A 20,422-nucleotide genomic window follows, 5' to 3' on the forward strand; every position below is an offset into this window, starting at 1 on the left:
CCCACATTTCATTCAGTTTTTGAATGAGAAAATAATGGGAAAACCACAGCAAGTGTTTTGTTGGATTTGCTATAAATATGAAGAATTCAATTAAATATTTTCCTGATTTTTTTAAAATTGCATTCATAGGCTAAATAGAGCCAATCAAAGTTTATGAAATGCCAACAATACAAATTTATAGTACGTGTTTAATTTTTACGAGGGTTATCATGCTTTTTAAACCTTTAATCTTCATAGTTTTTCACTCCATATCTTTCTTCATCATGTTCAAAATCATATTCAAATTGCATGTTATAAGAATAATATTTTTAATTTTTACTCCTCAATGCAGACTGTCAGTATTAAAACGTAGGGTCCTAGGACTTTCCGTACTGAAATAGAGTATCTAGGGGGACTCTACATTTCAGATTATATAGTCCGGGACCCGTTATTTCGAGACAGGGAGTCCGCCGGACTCTCAGCTTTAAAACACCGGGTCCGCCGGACCCTAGAAACGTAAGACTTTGTGTTGCTTGACACCGGCGTAGCAAATATTACAAATATTATAATTGTAACAGTTTTGTCCACTTTTAATGTTATTTGGGAATAGAACTAAATGATTAAGATCATAAGCATAAAGGTACAAGCCTGATTGCCTTGACTATACATAAAGTAAGCGTCAGCAATAGCATGTTCGTGGTTTATTGTGTAAAATGCCTTTGATTAATGTATGAAGCACAGGCACAGATCTTTCTGAACTTCAACTTGTCTTTCCATCAGAGTTTGGATGATAAAGAGTTTATTTCTTCTTGTCCCGCTGTCTGTTACAAAACCAAATTATTCTTGGCCCCTGTTCGAAAAAATAAAAACAAAAACAAAATAAAATAAATAAATGAATAAATAAGCCTAAGTCGGTTTCACTGAGAGCTTGGTTACCAACGTAATTAAGTCCATACATCACTAAGTCCCGTTTCACGAAAAATCTAAAGGGTCGCTTACGTTTTTTTTTTCTTAGCTGCTAGCCTACGAAGCCTAGACTCCTCCGGAGTCGTCTTAAGTCAGAAGGCTGTACTTAAACTCAGTAAATGAGAAGTAAGTAAAAAAATAGGGACAAAATACCTCCTTCAAGAAATTGTGTTATGATATCCTGAAATAGCATTGAATTTAACTGAATTTACAGACCCGTAGCCAGCAAATTCAAAGGGGGGGTGTCCTTATCTAAGCAAAGGTCTTAGGATGCATTCCCAGAGATTTAGATCGATCCAGAGATTTAGATTTAGATCGACCTAACTCCCTGGGGGTTCACGCTAAATTGTAGTCAGCCGAGCGCGCACCATAGTTAATTACCCCCTTACAGCTTTTAGTAGGCGGGACAGACGCTTAAGCCGGCTAAGCTGACAGTAATCTTGTGAGACTTCCCACAGGGATAGATCGATATAAAATCTATGGGAATTGGGTCTTAATCTACTACTCCTTCACATTAAGAAATATCTCACTCTGTGTAGACAGAATTTTATTCAACCACTCTGGGGAGCATGCATATATTATTTATTAACCAAAAGAAGAAAAAATATATCTTCAGTCCTTATATCTACTGAGTCCTCAAAAGGCAGCTGATCTAACGAATTGAAAAGTACAGAAAAATCATTCGTATGACTGGAAAGAATAATTGTTATAGTCTACTAAGATTCTATTACTTACAATTTCTACATGTATTTTACATTATTATTTGCAAGAACTTTTATTCTCAGCGTGTGAATGGTTTGTGCAAGGTGCCTTTGACTCTTGTGTTGTAAATATTAACATTCTCTATGAAAAAAGACACAGGACATAATGCATTGACGGCATTAATGCATTTGCAACAAATCAATAACTGCCCAACAACGAGCTCACCCAATCGACTGAAAATAGAGTAAACTTGAGGACAATGATTGTCAACACCTGATCCAGACCTGACAAGTGATGATGAAAAAATACGTGTTCTTTCTGCACTGTTTGTTTCAAAGATTTAAGGTATACAAGAAATTATTTTCTTTAAAAAATGCCCATTTTTTCTTTCGTAAATCAGCATTGTCTTTTTTTTTTTTTTTTTTTTTTTTTTTTTTTTGACTAAAATTTTATTTTGGTGAGGTTCGCCTCTTAAGTGCGAAGTCGCTATTTTATTGTACTTCAAATATGCGGGGTGGCTGTGTATGTTACGATATGGACGATTTTTTTTTCAAATTTAGTATTGTAATATCTCATATCAAACCAAAATAATATTTGATCTACCAGTTAGTTGTTTCTTTTAAGTTATTTCTTGCAAAAGTGGTGTGTCTTTATATTGGTGACTGTATATAGTAATGCACATTTCATTCATTACACAGATTGATTTTTTACTAGATATTAACAGATATGTAACAGATGGCTAATCTCTGCACTGTGACCCTGTTCTGAAATATCAAGGATGATTACATGGCTTGTAACCGTTTGCATAACTACTCAGGCACGGTCACTTAGCAAGTCCCTGCAAAGTCCCCTTGACAGTAATCAAGATAGTTAATTGCTCATCTGTGACAATAAAACAGCCCTTTAACAGACAGACAAGACAAGGCAGGTTGCATAACAAGCGTTAATTACATTGGCGCTAAGCCCAGCTCTCACTGAAGAGCGAGTACAAAGTCTTCTGCGCACGTGCAGAGTTTTTAATTGAAAATTTTCAGTACAGGAATGTACATATACCTAAGTATGGTAAATGCACACTCACTCTCTTACACACACTCTCTCTCACACACACACACACACGAATATACGTTTATAATCTCATGAACAATAGGTGTAATAATAATAATAATAATAATAATAATAATAATAATAAAGATCGATACCACAATGTATTCAACCAAACATACAATATATTATTAAACAAGAAAAAAGTGCACCATATTATTTTGCTGAAACAGATGAATACTAATTAAATTAAAACATGTCTGACCAATTTTCCCATTTTTTCAAAGTTTGTTAAATTTAGCTTTTTTAATGCATTGAATCTTTCTATTATAAATTGATCCTTTATGTTATTTATGAGTGAAGAAAGACGCATACATTCTTTCTTTTTGAAACTTTTTTAAATATAAAATTTCGTACAACGAATCACAAAATTAATTGGGCAGTTTGGGTGTGTTGGATAGCCGAAAAGGATGCATTTTTCATTAAAGGTAATGTTTTTATTTGTTCTGTTAAAGATGTACGCCTTCAGTTCTTCCCAAATTTTCTTACTATACGCGCATTGGAAGAAAGTGTGCGAATTGTCTTCCCTGGCAACGCCACAAAGAGAACAGACGTCATCGTTCTCAATCCCTATAGTTTTTAAATATGATTTAACAGGTAGGAGCCTTTGTATTATGCGATCTTGGAACCACTGCAGTTTGGTGTTCTTTGTTGTTTCGAAACAGTATAGACATATAGACATCTTTCCAGTGTATATCAAAATTTGCGTTCCATTTTTTTTTTTCGTTTGTCATCCGTGTAGCTGGCTTGTAGAGAGTTTGATAAAAGTCTCTACAACCTTTACTATGTTTGATAAGAAGCTCTATTGCTTGAGGCAAAAATGGGTGAGAGGTGATCTCAAGAACATCGTTTTGTGTTTGTATTCATAAGCCTGTGCTTAATAGAATTTCGTATACCGTAAAATGTAAGCTCACCACAGTTTTGTAGGCTAAATTTTTGTTCAAATTCTTCCTTTGTAAAACTTCTGTTATTTTCAAGAAAATCGCCAACAATTTTAACGCCTTTGTTAAACCATTTCCTTATAAACACAGGCTTGCCTCCAATCTTCAAGTTATCATTATACCAAATCGGCTCCACAGATATTATACTTTTTCTTGGCGTAATAGGCGTAGTAGGCGTGTTATCACTACTTTCCAGGAAACCAGAACATCTTTCCAAAAACAGTTACTACTGTCCTTAATAAGCTTGTCTAAATACGCGTTCCCAAAAGCAAATATATAACTTATTACATCTCTATCAAAAATAGCTTGGAGAAGTGGAGCATATATGTTGTCTGTCTGATAAATTCTTCTAATCCAAGTACATTTAAGAGAAGCAATAAAGTTAAATAAATCTTAAGACCACAGGTTGATTCTTTTAAGTTATTTCTTGCAATGATGTGGTGTGCCCTTATATTGGTGTCTATATTTAGTAATGCACATCTTAATAGCCAGGTCCATTTGACATGCTCTGTCTCATAAGAAATAAAATATCTTCTTTAATTATTATAAACATATTTTAATGACGATAAAACTGAGTGTTTCATGAATTATTATGGTCTTTTAGTAGCAACTGTGATATGAAAAGCGTGCAAATTCACGTATACATAATGATAGTTGGTCAGACGTTCAAAAGAGATTGTGAAGCGTTCAACATTTGAAGGTACATGTATTAAATGAGATATTCTGAGTTATGCTAAACCACTATCCTCTACCAGGGCCGCAGATGAATTATGTTCACTTTTCTCCAACAGTAGAGAAATGTGCCATGCCTTAGCATAGACATGACTGTTGATATCTAGTGAAAAATCAGTCTGTGGCATAGCTACTAAACCACCAGGCCATTTTAATCTATAAGAAGAGACAGTGTTAGTGCTGATGAGTAGCTCTCTTAGTGTAAAATTTTCTTAGATTAAAATTTAATTAAATCCATTACGAGCTTCGTCAAAACACAATTTTTTTATCACTCCATAACATATCAACAATCCAATGTTATAACTGCAAGTTCGCTGTTTTTGAGGTGAAAATTGGTCAAATCTTCGAGAAATTTTAAAATGTTCACCATCTTATTTGCCAAAATATAATTTACTATTTTCAGTTTTTTTTAATCGTTATATGTGCCAACTCGGCGGCAATGGATATAATACATGTACATGTATGCCTTTGCGATGAAGGGGTGTTACTAAAATTTTTGTCACACAGAGGTGTGACACTGTCTGTGTGACTTAGAAGAGGTTTATCATTATCATTTTAGATTGCAGTTTACTACATGGATGGAGCATTATGAAATTTAAAAGAGACTTTTTTACTTGACCTTGAGTGTTGGAAGCCGGGGGCCTTCACGGAATGGAAGAAAATGTCGTTTCCAACTCAGGCAGAGTTTTATTTCTGCATCGAATAGTTAGAGAGCGCTTCTAGAAGGCAGACCTCCGCTAATAAGGCAAAATGCACATGTATATATTGTGAACTTGTATTCACTTATTCCCCTCCTGAAGAACTGATTATCCTGAAAAAATTCAATTGGTGAAGAGCTATTGAAATATCCGATACCATGAGAAACTCCGTTGGTAGCGCCGACCATTGGTGGAATGATAAACTAACAAAATGCATATAAATATACTATTCATAAATAGTGAAAACTTAACCACCTGAAAGCTTCATCAAGAGGAAAGCCGTAAAACAAGATTCCCAGTACGTTTGATAAGGATCAAGGCGATATAACATGATGAAATTTTGGATATGGAAGACACTGTCAAATCTGAAACCAATCTTTGGTGCTTTTTCACCAAAAATAGCTGGAAAAATGAAGTATATAATATTTTGATTACTTTACATACCCAAATTGAACAGTGACTGAATTAAAGGCATTCTGTATTTAGGGGCGTTATCTTAAATAATGTAGCGCTTCCCAACGGCGCCTTCGAAATCCACATCAGAGACGCAGCTTCAAGCACCACAGGCACTAATTACGTCAGTCTCGTGACAAGAGGGTGCGAGATCGAGTTTCTTGTTTTACAGAACGTCGAGCTACGAAATTCTCGTTACGGATATCGTCAATGCAGGACATTTTATCCTCAGAGAACACATAACTACAGCGTCTGAACGTCAAGTTTTGAGATCTTTGCCTTTCAGCCAGGAAAGGAACCAACAGTTTTTCTGCCAGCTCTCCAGATGATTTTGAATTACACTTCATCGCGGAACAATGTATTTGCACTTTTTAATACATTTGAACTCGTTTAAATCAAGATATACTGTCAGATTTTATTTTCAACTCATTTACATGAAAAGCGTTATTTTTTTTAAAAACAACGTTTTTTTTTTTTTTGTCGCAGCTTAAAACACGCCGTCTGACACTTAAACGAGTTTGAACAGCCAGATGCGTGTATACAGAGTACTTCTGGTAGAGAGTATAATTGCAATCGTTCACTGCACGCGATTTACAAGAGTGTCATTATGGAGTCGTAGGCAACGTAATTACACTCTTGTCTGTCGCATACAGTGGGTGTCGATTGCTTATAACTACTTGTACTTTTTCCCAGAGACTAGTTGAGTGAAGACGTCATTTTTGTACAAAAAATAGCCAGAGAAATAGTTAGGCTAACGTGTGCCTGCCTTATCTACAGGCTGCACTGCCCTTAGCAATATTGCTGCCAACTAAATGGTTACGGCGACGAGTTTGCAGAATAAAAAAATTATTGATTAAATTTTCAGTCATATTGCAGCAAATTTGCTACAATTTTACAAGAAGGAATTGCAAGTCACAGCAATATTGCAGCAAATTTGTAGCATCATTTGCTAAGGGTGATGCTTCGAAAAACGGATAGTCACACGTGTATTGGGTTTACAATACAACCCGGTGTGACGTGACAGAGAGTCCCACCATTTTAGGGTCCGCCGAACCCTCATTTTTAAACTTTTATTACACCCGGACTCTACGTTTCACAATATATCGCAGAGACCCTGTTTTTCAATGTGGACCCTCAGTTTCAGAAACCAGGGGTCCCGGACTTTTAGTCACACCGGACTCTTATTCCCGTCACACCGGTATAACAGGAATGGTAGTCCTGGGAATAAAAGTCGCATATGCTTAGTACGGGTTAGGGTTAGTCAGAGTATTGGGGTTGGTATTTTGGACGAATGTTACCAGTACAAAGTAATGGGGAACGGACTACGATTCCTTGTGGACTCCATTCCTGGCACAACAGCGCATGCCTCAGGTAGTAAGTTGGGCAAACCTAGGAACTGTATCTCTTTGGCCAAATACATCCTATCGTTCGAAGCATAACGCATTAAGCATTACATTACGGCTTTTCGTTGGGCCCTTGCTGAGGAGGGTTGGGTGTTTAATGGTTGCGTGCGCCCCTTTAGCAAACTTCTAGTCTTTTTACAAACTGTTGCTTTAAATTTGATAGCAATTGTTAAGAAGGGATGGTATCATGCAAATAAGGAACTGGTTTATATTTGAAAGGATAGAAAGCCATCTTTCCACAAACTTTAGATGCTCTTGCAAATTAAAAGCAAATTTGCAAATTTTTTTTTTTACAAAAACCCATAAACGGTTTCTTGCAAACTGATTAATTTGCAGAAAATTAATTTCAAATTGTTTTAATCTTTTCAGTTTCCTTAGGTGGGTGGCCATCGTTCACATGTTTAAGAATTGCTGTTTCAATTCTATACGAACTGACGTACCTTGATCTCACTATATGGATTATGTACGTCTCATAGCAAACTTTTATGTTTATTAGTTGCCGTTTATGTTATAGCTTAATACCACTCATGACTTTATTACCGGACATTGTATAACATTGTATGACCAACTTTTAATCACATAGTATTACATCTTATAACCAACTTGTTATTGTATAATATTACATCTTACGACCAACTTGTTATTTGTATTGTATCTTGTGACCACTTTCTTATCGTATTGTATTATGTCTTGTGACTGCTTTGTTATTATATAACATTATTTCTTGTGACCACTTTGTTATCGTATAATATTATATCTTATGACCACTTTGTTATCTTATAATGTTAGATCTTGTGACCACTGCTGTCGTATGATATTATTTCTTGTGACCACTTTGTTATCGTATAATATTATATCTTGTGACCACTTTGTTATCTTATAATGTTAGATCTTATGACCAATGCTGTCGTGTGATATTATATCTTGTGACCACTTTGTTATCGTATAATATTATATCTTGTGACCACTTTGTTATCTTATAATGTTAGATCTTATGACCAATGCTGTCGTATGATATTATTTCTTGTGACCACTTTGTTATCTTATAATGTTAGATCTTATGACCAATGCTGTCGTGTGATATTATATCTTGTGACCACTTTGTTATCGTATAATATTATATCTTGTGACCACTTTGTTATCTTATAATGTTAGATCTTATGACCAATGCTGTCGTATGATATTATATCTTGTGACCACTTTGTTATCTTATAATGTAAGATCTTATGACCAATGCTGTCGTATGATATTATATCTTGTGACCACTTTGGTATCGTATAATGTTATATCTTATGACCACTTCGTTATCGTATAAAATTATATCTTATGACCAACTTGACTTGACATTTAATATGGTATTTTTCATTTTCAAAGGTATGCCTGGGTAAAAATTCTTTCTTTTTCATAAACTCAAATTTCATATAAGGTACGTGAATGGAGAAGTGTGTAGTCAGGTGTATGGCTACCAATTAACTGACTACCATATCTGCTGCATTGTTTAATATGCAGTGATTTAATAGGGTAGTGCTCCTTTTGGGCTGGTCAGAGCTTGGCTATAGAGAAGCATGGTTCTGTCAAAAAGTATCCATATGTCGGCAATTATTGCAATTAAATTCTTTCCATGCAAGCGGTTGGTTTCGCATGAAAAATGAGTGAAGCAGTGTTTTACAAAATTGTTAATCTGTGCCAGAATGGCGCAAAAAAGACAGACATTACCAGACAGATCATTGTGTCACACGGAACGGTCCGCACAGTTGAATAGATTTTTGTCCAGACTGATGTATCTACACAGAACTCACACCCAATGTATCGAAATCTTGCCACCAGGATACAGGACTCACTGTCCTTCCGGACATGCTGCTGCAATTTAACCAAAAAAAAAAAAAAAAAAAAAAAAAACATTCAGTCTGTTTAGAATGAGGGGTAAAATGCCACCAGAACGCATTTTCAAGGCCCATAGCGAACACCCATCTGGTTTTAGCAGGTTAAAATACCAGACAACAACTGAGGAAGCCACTGTAAACAGTAAAGCATCGTCATCTGTTTCTCTAATGAACTGGGGACATGACCATTCCTGGGTAAAATACTGGAACCGCGTGGCTTTCTTTATTGATGACGAGAGTAAGGGCATCCTGAAGAGGATACGACGAAGTAAAATAATTAGATACACTGACATCGTCAGTATTTGAAGTGGATACCACATAGTTGTCAAAACACTTATGGTAGACATCGATCAAAACCAGAACCAGATCAAATAGGAATAATCTGGGAACCACTTGACTATCATTTGATAGAGGTAACTATAGGACAATTTTAGATTGCACGGTGAGATTGCCGGCTCTCACAGAGCACTTTTAATAGCAAATAACTTACAGAACCAAGGGAATGCACAGCTCCTTTGGTCATCAAATCGCCATATTTGAACCACATAGACATTATGTGGGTAGGTCATTACTCACCGAATCAACGGCCTACATTTCCTACAACAAAACTGCACCAAATTGGACAAATGTTGACCGCTGCCTGGAATGTTACACCAGATTAAAATAAAAAAACCTATCCCATGGATTACCTTTAGCAGCAAGATGAGTTCAGGCGTAACAGCGACCGTTGCTGTGACTAGACACTGATATGAGGGTCCTTTGAGGGGCGCGTAACTCTTTTACAGATGATAATTTGGAATATATGGAGATCCAAAATGCCCCTTTTAATGGTTGTCGTGTGACTTAGAATAGGCAATGCATTTTTGTTTGCTTCGCTGGCGAATTCATTTAATGAACTGATGTCTCAATGACATCAAAGGGATTATTTAAAGTTATGAAAACGCGATTTTAATCCATATTTTCATTTACCAGTCAGCCCCCCCCCCCAAAAAAAAAAAAAAAAAAGAAAAAAACTGATGAAAAATGATTTGGAAAATATTCCATATTAAATGTCAAGTCTGTGTAATATCTTATGATTAACTTGATATCATATTGTTTTACATCTTATAACCACCTTGTTATCGTATTGTATTCATTACTGTTTTGCATTTTATGTGATAGGGACCACGGTATCAAAAGAAATTGTAACATATTTAATTGTTCAAACATGGTGTGATCTTAAATCAATCTGTGGAAGAATATGAACTTTAGATAATATTTCACACCTAGGATAAGCTTTAGATAATATTTCACACCTAGGATAAGCTTAAGATAATATTTCACACCTAGGATAAGCTTTAGATAATATTTCACACCTAGGATAAGTTTTAGATAATATTTTACACCTAGGATAAGCTTAAGATAATATTTCACACCTAGGATAAGCTTTAGAAAACATTTTACAACTAGGATAAGCTTAAGATGGTATTTCACACCTAGCAGTTCAAATTTTAATGACCTTTGTTTCAAGCTAGTAATCTGTTAGAGCTTGATTACATGAACTTCATGTAATCAATCTGTTATAGCTTGATTACATGAAGTTACTGGGAGTGCCCAGTCCCATGAGGGGTGGACTTGTGTTTGAATTAACCAATCGTTTCATGGCTTATTTAATTGACAATTTAATTGATAAAGTTAAGCATAAATATTTTGAACTAAATCTTAAGGGGAGATTGGATTGGGGCTGGGAAGGAATCTTTATTGCACTATGTAACTTTTAGTTGAGTAAAATATATGTTCTGTTGAAGTAACAACATGGAGTCATTTCATTCTTTTTCGCGTGCACAGTTGAAGACAAAACCTTGGAATCTCGGTAGCAGTTTTAAAGATTGCGCTATCCAATGATAGGAGCCTAAAGTGCCCAACCCCTTCGGGGGTGGGGGGGTCATTTTAGGGGCCATTCCCACAGATATTTGGATCGATCTATCTCCCTGCTGAGTCTCACTAAATCGCTGTCAACTTAACCGGCTTAAATGTCTGCCACGCCTAATAAAGCTGTTAGGGGGTAATTATCTTTCCCCCCCCCCCCCCCCCCCCCGGCTAGCTGATTCGGTAGGCGTGGTAGATATTTAAGCCGGTTAGTTGACAGCAATTTAGTGAGACACCCCAGGGAGTTAGATATATATATATATATATATAATATCTTAATTCAGTGCTTCAGGTTTTTGTTTATGAAGCGCTGCTGGAAAAGATCGTCTTTTAGTGGCTAAAGAAAACAGCAACTATCCTGTCGGTCTTTTTAGTCACCCCTATCCAGCAACAAGATGGGGTATATTATCTTAACAAAACATAACTTTGGTGCCCTAGCCATTTAATCAACATAAATGCTAAACATTACACCTGAGCTACCACAGGAAACAAGACGCCATAAGAGTCATACATTCCTTACTGTCGTAAAAATGCGCTATGGGCAAAGTTGTACAACTTGACATAATGTTGAACACACTAGCTTCATTCACTGAAAACCTTTAACACGTGTTAATGTTTTGATAATAACATTCATCATAAACTTTATTGCGAGCGGTCATGATATTGTCATCAATCTCGTCTTTTAGTTGAGGCTCGCTTCCTGTTGCAGTAATCTACGTACGCACCAACACTTTGATGAATTTTAATTTAGCTGATACACGTGGATGGCATCGCTATTAATAATATAAATACTAGTGTATGCCCTTTCTTCACAGAGAGTCAACATTTTAGGTTTTTTTCCCCTAATTTACAACCTAAGCGGCAATCAATTTCAAGGCAACCAAGTACAATAACACAATACACAACAATAGATGCAACGGACTATATCAGATTATTTCCTGTAAAATTAAATGATAAATACGTCGTTTTTCTGTACTTCTTTCTTGTTCTTTTATTTGCATTTTTTCACCCACCTCATATTTATTTTTTCGAAGTGGCGAATCGCGTGACCACTCTGTCGTTATAGAACTGTTTTTCTGATGTTTCTTTTCCTGTCAAGGAACCCAAAGGCAACAGCACGAAGAACTGAAATAGGTAAAACAGATTGTATCAGATTATTTTCGATGTTCTCGGACTATTTTCTGATTTTTTCTTAAACACAGGCATGATTCATGTCGAGTTCGTAAATTATCTAGACATTAAGAGGGCATTTCCAGAGATTTAGATCGATCTTACTAGATCCTAAGACTGATGGATCGATCTAAATCTGTGGGAATGCAGTCTAAGATGCGATGTTCATTTAGTCATAAAATACATGTACGTGACACTTGAACAGACGCAGATTGAACTCATTTTAATGGGCTAAAGTTCAAGCGTTGCACTGGCTATCCAAAGGAATATGAGGCTGAAAATTGACCCAAACTTTAAGATCAATATTATAGCCCACAAAACAGTGCCTATGTTAATTAGCAGACAGGCATACAGTAACAGTGCCGGCTGAAATTCCCCTTACCAAATGGCCGCATGGTTTCCCTGCCCTGCCCCATATGGTCGAACAATAGAGGCCGCTTGATAATTACAGTTTAGAGGAATCGGCAAGTAATCCTTATCGGACACCCAAATTAGTCGGTTCAACGAACACGCTCTGCTCCTTCTTAATTGCCTCACTTAAGTTTTCTATTATAGCTGATGCAAAGAGCTTGCTATCGACACGAGCAAACAATACCGGGTTATGTTGTATCAACTGCAACAGAAGACTAGAGTAAAGGCAGATCGAATATGAGAACAAAACTCTAAAGAACAAATCAGGCTTAGTTTTAAAACACGTATTACAATTTTATTTGACGTTCACTTGATGATAATAAGTCACGATCAACACAAGCGTGGTTAAAATGGATAATTTTAAATAGCTAATACATCAAATAAATAGCAATGTCTCATTATCTTTATTATATGTGTTGCTAGTTTAGTAGCCTGATGCACGACCTTCTCTCTCAATTACCGCTGGAATCACCTTCTTTAGGTGATTAATATATTTATTACACTTATTGCGTTAATATTTTCCCATGTCTCTCTAACGCAGAGTCATATTGGAATTGTGAAGATTTGGAAAATTTGAGTGTCGATTTATACTGTTCACTTGGCAGGTGACACGATGGCACAGAAATCAGTGACATAAACATGTCATATCAGGGGCGTAACCAGACCTTTTAAAATTGTACGCACAGAATTTCAAAATTCCCAGGTATAGCTAAATGTAGATCGACTTACGCAAAAGATAAAGGGCAGTTTAAATTATATGTGCCAAATATAATAGCTTAGTTTTCACCGTTTATAAAATCATTACTTAAAGTTTAAAAAATTCCCACAGTATAATTAAGTTCCAGTAAATTATTTCACCCAGAACCAACACTTTTTCCGGGATTGGGGTACAGGCCATCCATAATTGCCATCTGTATCTTACTTCAAAATTTCAGGGCCTCAAACTTTTCCAAAAGCCGTGAGCGGGGGTGGGGTGGGGTAAAAATTAATGGAATCTTTTTTTAATAATAAATTTCATTAGGAAAGAGGGTTAAAAATAATTGATACCGATCTCCCGTCACGCTCTTCCACGAAAGAACGCCCTTGTATGAATATAAAAATTGCCTTCTCGTCTCGCTCGGATCGCGAACGATCTCTGGCTGACGATCTTCTGCGAACGAAGTCCATTGAACGAATGTGAAAATTGCTTTCTCTTTTCGCTCAGATCACGCTCTATCTCCCGCTGAAGATACGAAAATTGGCTTGTCGTCTCGCTGCGGTCGGTAACTATCTCTTGTTCCCGATCCTCGGTTAACGAAGTCTCTTGAACAAATATGAAAATTGCCTTCTCGTCTCTTTCGGATTGCGAACAATCTCTCGCCGAAGATATAAAAATTGCCTTTCTTATGTATTAGCTTTGTCAGGTGCCATACGTATAAAGATCCGAAAGGTGTCCCCTTTCATAATTTGGCGGCAAGTTAGGTCATATTTCATTTAGGGCCTACACGTGTTTTGTACCGAATGTAGATCATTCTTGTCACTTCTGCATTATGTATTTTAAAGTTAGTGGAAACATTTTATTGTGTTTTGTAAACTTTAGGTAGTAGTTACGTCGTGACTGAAAAACAGCGTGCACTACAAAGTAGTATAATATCCATACGTCAAATTACTGCTATGGATTTTCATACGACGTCCACGGCTGCCCCGACAAGTCAAGACTTTTTTAATCGTAAGCCGGCCGTGATGACAGCGGCCGTCCAATTGGCAGCTGGAGGGCTCGCTGAAAAAAGCCTTGCTTAGAATGGTATATTTATTGAACTAGGGGCTTACTGATACAAACGTTGGGAACATATGCAAATGATGCCCGCTTGTATCAAGCTAAATTCTAAATAACGGTGAGGCACTTTTGTTCGATGTGGTTTGTTGCGGTTATCCCGAGCTGTCAGAAAATAATCTTAAGAACAGTTGATCGTTGTAGGATTCTTACACCTTCTTGCTATCCTATTCGTCATATCCATGGTCAGCTTAATGATGAATCTTCTAAAAGTTGAACTTATATATGGTATCATCCAAAATCAACCAATTATATTACACAGGCCCGTAGCCAGCAATTTCAAAAGGGGGGTTCTTTTTCTGAAAAAGTGGACCTTTTCCCATAAAAACTTTATGTACTTAGAGCGCATTCTCAACGAATTAAGCCAGGCTTTACAAAGCCGGTGACCTAAATATGGCGGACGTACATGAAAGAAAAACCGCCTTATCTTTTAATAGTCTCTCCGCCTCCCCACACGTCGTCCCTGCGGGGTACAGTAATTAAATCTCGGCTCCGTTCGCCATGCGGAAGCTACCTGAGAAATATTAAGTGCGCATGCTCATCAGTTAAACTCGTGGTGAAGAAGGCATAGCGGCTGAAGGCGATCGAAAAAAAAGCTCTTCTGTTCTATTATCTTTGAAAACAGAGACGAAAAAGGAATAATTTGGCCCATAGAGCAGCAATGAATCGACTATCTAAGGAGATAATATCACCAGAGATATTCACGGAAATATTAATGTTCGGAGCCGAGATTTAATTACTGTACCCCGCAGGGACGACGTGTGGGGAGGCGTGTGAGAGGCGGAGAGACTATTAAAAGATTAGGCGGTTTTTCTTTCATGTACGTCCGCCATTTTTAGGTCACCGGCTTTGTAAAGCCTGGCTTAATTCGTTGAGAATGCGCTCTTAGATCAAATCTTACCCAGAGTGGACCTTTTCTCAGCAAAAGGGGCGGTTCTTTCTAACCCCCCGAACCCCCCCCCCATCCCCCCCGGCTACGGGCCTGTTACAGGATAAAGCTCTGTTTGTTTGTGAACATTGCCCATATCACCCTGTTAGTTTAGAGGGTTAAGCTGGGTCAAGTCCGTGTCAAAATTCTTAAGAGCTTTGCAGGAAATATTTTTTTCCTCTGGCTCCTTATAAAGCCCGTTGTCCAGATTTTATCTAGTGTCCCCAGGTCTGCTGGAGCTGCTCTTTGAAAATAACACAGGTAGATTTTTATCTGAGATAAATATCGCCAGCGAGTGTGCATTCGACACACTTAAGACAAAGGCTACCTGAGAGTTGAAGGGCATTCAAACCTCCAATTAAGAGGAAAAGGAAGTTCCAGCTAGATGGACTATTAAGATAGGACTTCTGGAGGTAGTTAGTATTGTTTATTTACCTCATTTCTGTGAAAGCAAACGAGACGGGGGGCGTCAGAACAATGGTGCGTATACGATTCATACAGAAGATTTGTACGTTCAGGTGACTCTAACTTGCAATCGAAGAGGATTTTCGATTATTTTTCGTGAAAAATACACTAAATTTATAGAGAATAATATCATGCTTGGCTCAAAAAATTGTACGCACAGTGCATCCGTGCGTATGCCTAGTTACGCCCATGCATATTATACAAAATACTTACCGGGCATTTAGGAAGTCCAAATACACAAACAATCCTGTTGACACGTGTCAGTTGATTGATTTAAAATTAGGTAAAATTGATTAGTTTGGATTGAAGAGCGTCATCGCAATGTTAACATTAATTTCAGACGACGCGTGTCACACAGTATTGATTATGTAATAGTAAGAGCTTAATCACTGTGTTTACCCGGCATGAATAAAGCTAACCTGAATTGATTGTTAATTAATGTGAGATGACACGTGCCAAACAGTGAAGTAAGCCCGAGATATTGTTATCCAGCTTTACAAATTAATTTTATTTGATGCTTTTAAGTATGAAGAAGGCTTTTGGTTAAGTTTGTAGTTTAGATCGCTTCCATCACTTAACTCTTCGACACCTGAAGTTTCAGTCACTGTGAAAATGATTCATCTCGAAACGAATGAGACCACGATTTAAGTCTTTTAAATTCATCGTTCAGGACTAATAACTCTCTCTCTCTCTCTCTCTCTCTCTCTCTCTCTCTCTTAATTTATTCTGTATACGTAGGCGTTTTATCGCATCCTTTTTTTAATGGCACAAGTGAAGTAATAAACGCTGTGTTGAACATAGCAAAAAGGCAAGTAATTGAATTTTAACTCTTTTGTTTTCCGCTAATGCTACGTGATCATATGTTAAGTCAGTATAGTCATTTGCATTGTACATGCACATACCGTCTTTGGTGGGGGGGGGGGTGTAATTGTAAATTAAGTATTAAAAAACTTGAGATAAAACAGTTAGAAAAATCACTAAATGTACAGAGGGGTGACAAAAGTATTCCGCCACTTGGCAATAAGGTGGACAACAGCTGGCTTTGTTAGGTATTTCAATTAGTATTTTATTCAAAACTGGTTAAGTCAGGTTAGTATCTTTACAACAGGATTGTACACCAGCAATTTGCCATTAGATAACGCAGGGTACTATGTCAGTATTTTCGTAGGATATCAGCTTCTGGGGGCTATGTTGGCCCAGGCTGCAAGGAAACCATGGGTTACAGGATTCTGGTGAGGGTCGATTCTTTGTCATTTAATTTCTCTTCCAAATGGATTTTAATGAGGTTTGCGTCTGCTGACTGGACAGACCAACCCTGTTGATGCCTTGCTGGTAAAGTCACTATTGTAAAGCTCTGTTCTTGTGGTGTGCAGTGTTATAATCATGGACAATGGATGATGGTGATGATGATGATAAGGACTCCTGCGCCTGTTCCTGGATCTGTTAGTTCTCGGATCAACTCCGTTGTAAATACTATCTTTTGTTGTGAATGCGGCCACCTAGTAGTAATTACAAGTCCGAATCAAATAAGTGTTTAAAATAATGTGCTCCTGTCCTTAGGCACCGTTTGCTCAAAGTAGGGATTGCGTGACTTCAAAAAAATTGCGTGACGGTATGGGATACGACAAGAGAATACTGAATGCAAAGCATTATCGTATCCAGAAGAGAAGGGGGCAGTGGGCACGTGCTTCTCTCTTAGCTTCCGAGACACCTTTTCTCCACCCTCCCACCCCCCTAAATTAAAAAATAATGAAAAATAAATAAATAAAACAGTATAACAAGAAAAAAGTCAAAATCGAGCAAATCACCCACCCCTATTTCAGAGCGAAATTACAACCATGCACCGCTTTATATTTGCTTTGCTTTGCTCCATCATGACTGTGTCATCTTTGAAACTCCCGACAAGTGCACGTCAGCGCTTGGTGAACAACGGTGAAAATGGTCGACTAGAATGTGTAATGTTGCAACATAGATAGCTGAGTTTAGCTTGTGGTAAACGAGTTCACAATAAATAATATTTTATTGCATAACTCCAAAAGAAAAGTTCAATTGGATAAAATGATAATAATTAAAAACTAATTCAATATCTCTCCCTCTTACCCTCACACACACACACACACACACACACACACACACACACTATATACAATTTTTTTAAGTGTTATATTCGTACTCTGCTTAGTTCTGTAAATAGTGTTGTTCCTATACCCATTGCACTGTATATATATATATATATATATATATACAGTGCAATGGGTATAGGAACAACACTATTTACAGAACTAAGCAGAGTACGAATATAACACTTAAAAAAATTGTATATAGTGTGTGTGTGTGTTGCAACATTACACATATATATATATATATATATATATATATATATATATATATATATATATATATATATATATATATATATATATATATATATATATACAGTGCAATGGGTATAGGAACAACACTATTTACAGAACTAAGCAGAGTACGAATATTGTGAACTCGTTTACCACAAGCTAAACTCAGCTATCTATGTTGCAACATTACACATATATATATATATATATATATATATATATATATATATATATATATATATATATATATATATATATATATATATATATATACAGTGCAATGGGTATAGGAACAACACTATTTACAGAACTAAGCAGAGTACGAATATAACACTTAAAAAAATTGTAAAATACATGTTTCTACTGGAGATAATGTAAAGGGAATTTCTTGAGTGTGTGACAGAGAAGTAATCCACGATAGTATACTGAAAATGAGGTTATACACTTAAGGACATGGTGCTACTAGAGACAGTATATAAAAGTAGCACGTAACTTCACAGTAAATAGGGTTATATCTTCTCTCAGCACAAACATGAACCCTTACTCATTTGGGACGCATCAGTGCTCATCGGACACTTAATCAGTCCAACGCGCGCCTTCAGGTGATGGCGCTAGCAATAGCGTCGGATAACGGCAGGAGTAAGGTCACCCTCTCTCCCAGCCCCCCCCCCCCCCCCCCCCCCCCCCCCGCCCCGCTCCAACCTCCCCCCCTCCCACCGTGCCGTTGTTTTCTGTCTCTTTTTGATCCAGATCGCATAATTTATACCTCTGAGTCCTCAGTAACTTTCCTTCTCTCACAATTTGTAACAGTTCATATTGCAGCATTCCATCTGTAATCGTAATAGAACCATTGCTTTATTTGGCGGTGATGAACTTAAACTTGTTTCACGACGTTTGGTCAGGTCCAGAACAAACGCAGACACCTGGACTTGGCTTAATTTTTATTTCTTCCCCACCCACACAGACACGTGTGAGCGCGCGCACACACACACGCATACAGACACTTCTCCTGGGTCAGCCAGTGCTGAAATTACTTTCAAACGAGGACCCAGCCTGGCCCCCCTCCAGCGTTTTCACCCTTGGGTCAGCGCAGTGGATGGTGGGAACCAAAGGCGGATGCTTGGCATTTGACCTGAACGCGGCGAAAGGTGTGCCATAAAAGTCAGAGACGTTTTCATTGGCGGCAATTGCAGCGTTACCCAAAAGGAGAGACCAGTGCTGCTCAGATAGTCCTTCTCGCCATGAATTCAGCTGGTGGGATCGCATTTGTATTGGCTTTCTTTCTCCACGGCACCATAAGCCAAAGTAAATGTGAGTTTTCTTTTTTTCTATGTTTTATGCAGTCATGCGGAACATTTCAGGGTAATACCGCGTTTTCTCTTTTTCGTTAATTTTCTGAATGCTCTACACTTTTTTTTTAATTTTCAAAATTGTTTACGAGAAAATTTAAATTACGTCGATACGAATGTGATATTTCAGAGACTAATCATCGGGACTGTCTTTCCTTTTAAACGTTTTCTTCTTTTCAGTTTATCAGATTGACGTCAATCCGAGTCTTTTCGACGACTACTCACGTGCCGCGCGTGCAGTGCGCGAGATCTATGAATCCGAGTTGGCATTTGCATTAAGATCACCAGGTGCGTCTCAAACTCATATTTTTTAAACGTAACGTTCAGTTTCTGTTGTTTTTCTGATTTTTCTTACCTCTTTATTCATTTATTTTACTTACTTATTGTTTTTCATATATTAAGCTTCCATGTCTCAGACTTTTTGGCAATGAATTAAAACATTTTACATTCGAAGAGTTTATTAAGCGTGTGGTTAAATACGAAATTTATGTCCCCCAAGTTTTAGAACGCTAAAATTAAGATATTTATTTGTGCATAATGTATGCTATCGGGCTTTGATTATAGACAAATTATGAATGGCGCCAATTAAAATTTTGTAGCCTTGTATGAAACAAGTGCCTAGAAAATTATTCCTAGTTTCGTGCATCTAAACCAACGCATACACTGAAACGCGTCTAAATTCCTTTATCGTAATAACGAAATAAAAGCAATTTATACATTTCTTTCCATCAACATTTGCAACCAGCTGAGGCGAGAAGATTCCTATTTGGCTTCGATGTCATAGCTGAGAACATGAAGGGTGGCAGCGTCTTCACGAAATTCATCGATTTCACTGGTCAGCTCCAGACGGGAATATTCGGAGAACTTTTAAAAAGGTAAAAGATAAAAAAGTGAAACGACTCGGTAGTTTAAGAAGGACAATCACTTCTATAGACCAGTATATAATCATATCGCACCCATGATGGTAACAACGGTGGTAGACCCACGATTTTATTATTATTATTATTTTAGACTTAAGGTCAGGTCAACTTGACAAATTATTGACTAGCAGTTGGGATAAATGACCGACGCCGAACGCGAACTATAATTGTTTTGTTACATTTTGAAAAATACACTCCCCAATTGTTACGTTATGTCGCGACCAGGCGTACACTAGTGACAACTTA

General features: G+C 37.1%; 1 protein-coding gene and 1 long non-coding RNA gene across 2 annotated transcripts in view; one reads left to right on the plus strand and one right to left on the minus strand.

Moving 5' to 3' along the window:
* The window catches only part of LOC147759990 (uncharacterized), a 25,722-nt gene continuing 5,300 nt past the window's right edge, over window positions 1-20,422 (minus strand). The window contains exons 2-3 of the long non-coding RNA XR_015331158.1: window positions 11,780-11,891; window positions 1-829 (exon numbers count right to left, since the gene is read on the minus strand). This is a non-coding gene — a long non-coding RNA (uncharacterized LOC147759990). The remainder of the gene's footprint in view (window positions 830-11,779; window positions 11,892-20,422) is intronic.
* LOC106152366 (salivary peroxidase/catechol oxidase) overlaps window positions 19,067-20,422 on the plus strand; it is a 14,373-nt gene continuing 13,017 nt past the window's right edge. The window contains exons 1-3 of the mRNA XM_086996013.1: window positions 19,067-19,218; window positions 19,437-19,544; window positions 20,002-20,131. Of these exons, the coding sequence (XP_086852139.1) occupies window positions 19,149-19,218; window positions 19,437-19,544; window positions 20,002-20,131 (308 nt within the window). The 5' untranslated portion in view covers window positions 19,067-19,148. The remainder of the gene's footprint in view (window positions 19,219-19,436; window positions 19,545-20,001; window positions 20,132-20,422) is intronic.

This window comes from Lingula anatina, chromosome 9 (genome assembly GCF_051362555.1).
Source record: "Lingula anatina isolate TDL-2025a chromosome 9, LinAna3.0, whole genome shotgun sequence".
NCBI lineage: Eukaryota > Metazoa > Brachiopoda > Lingulata > Lingulida > Lingulidae > Lingula > Lingula anatina.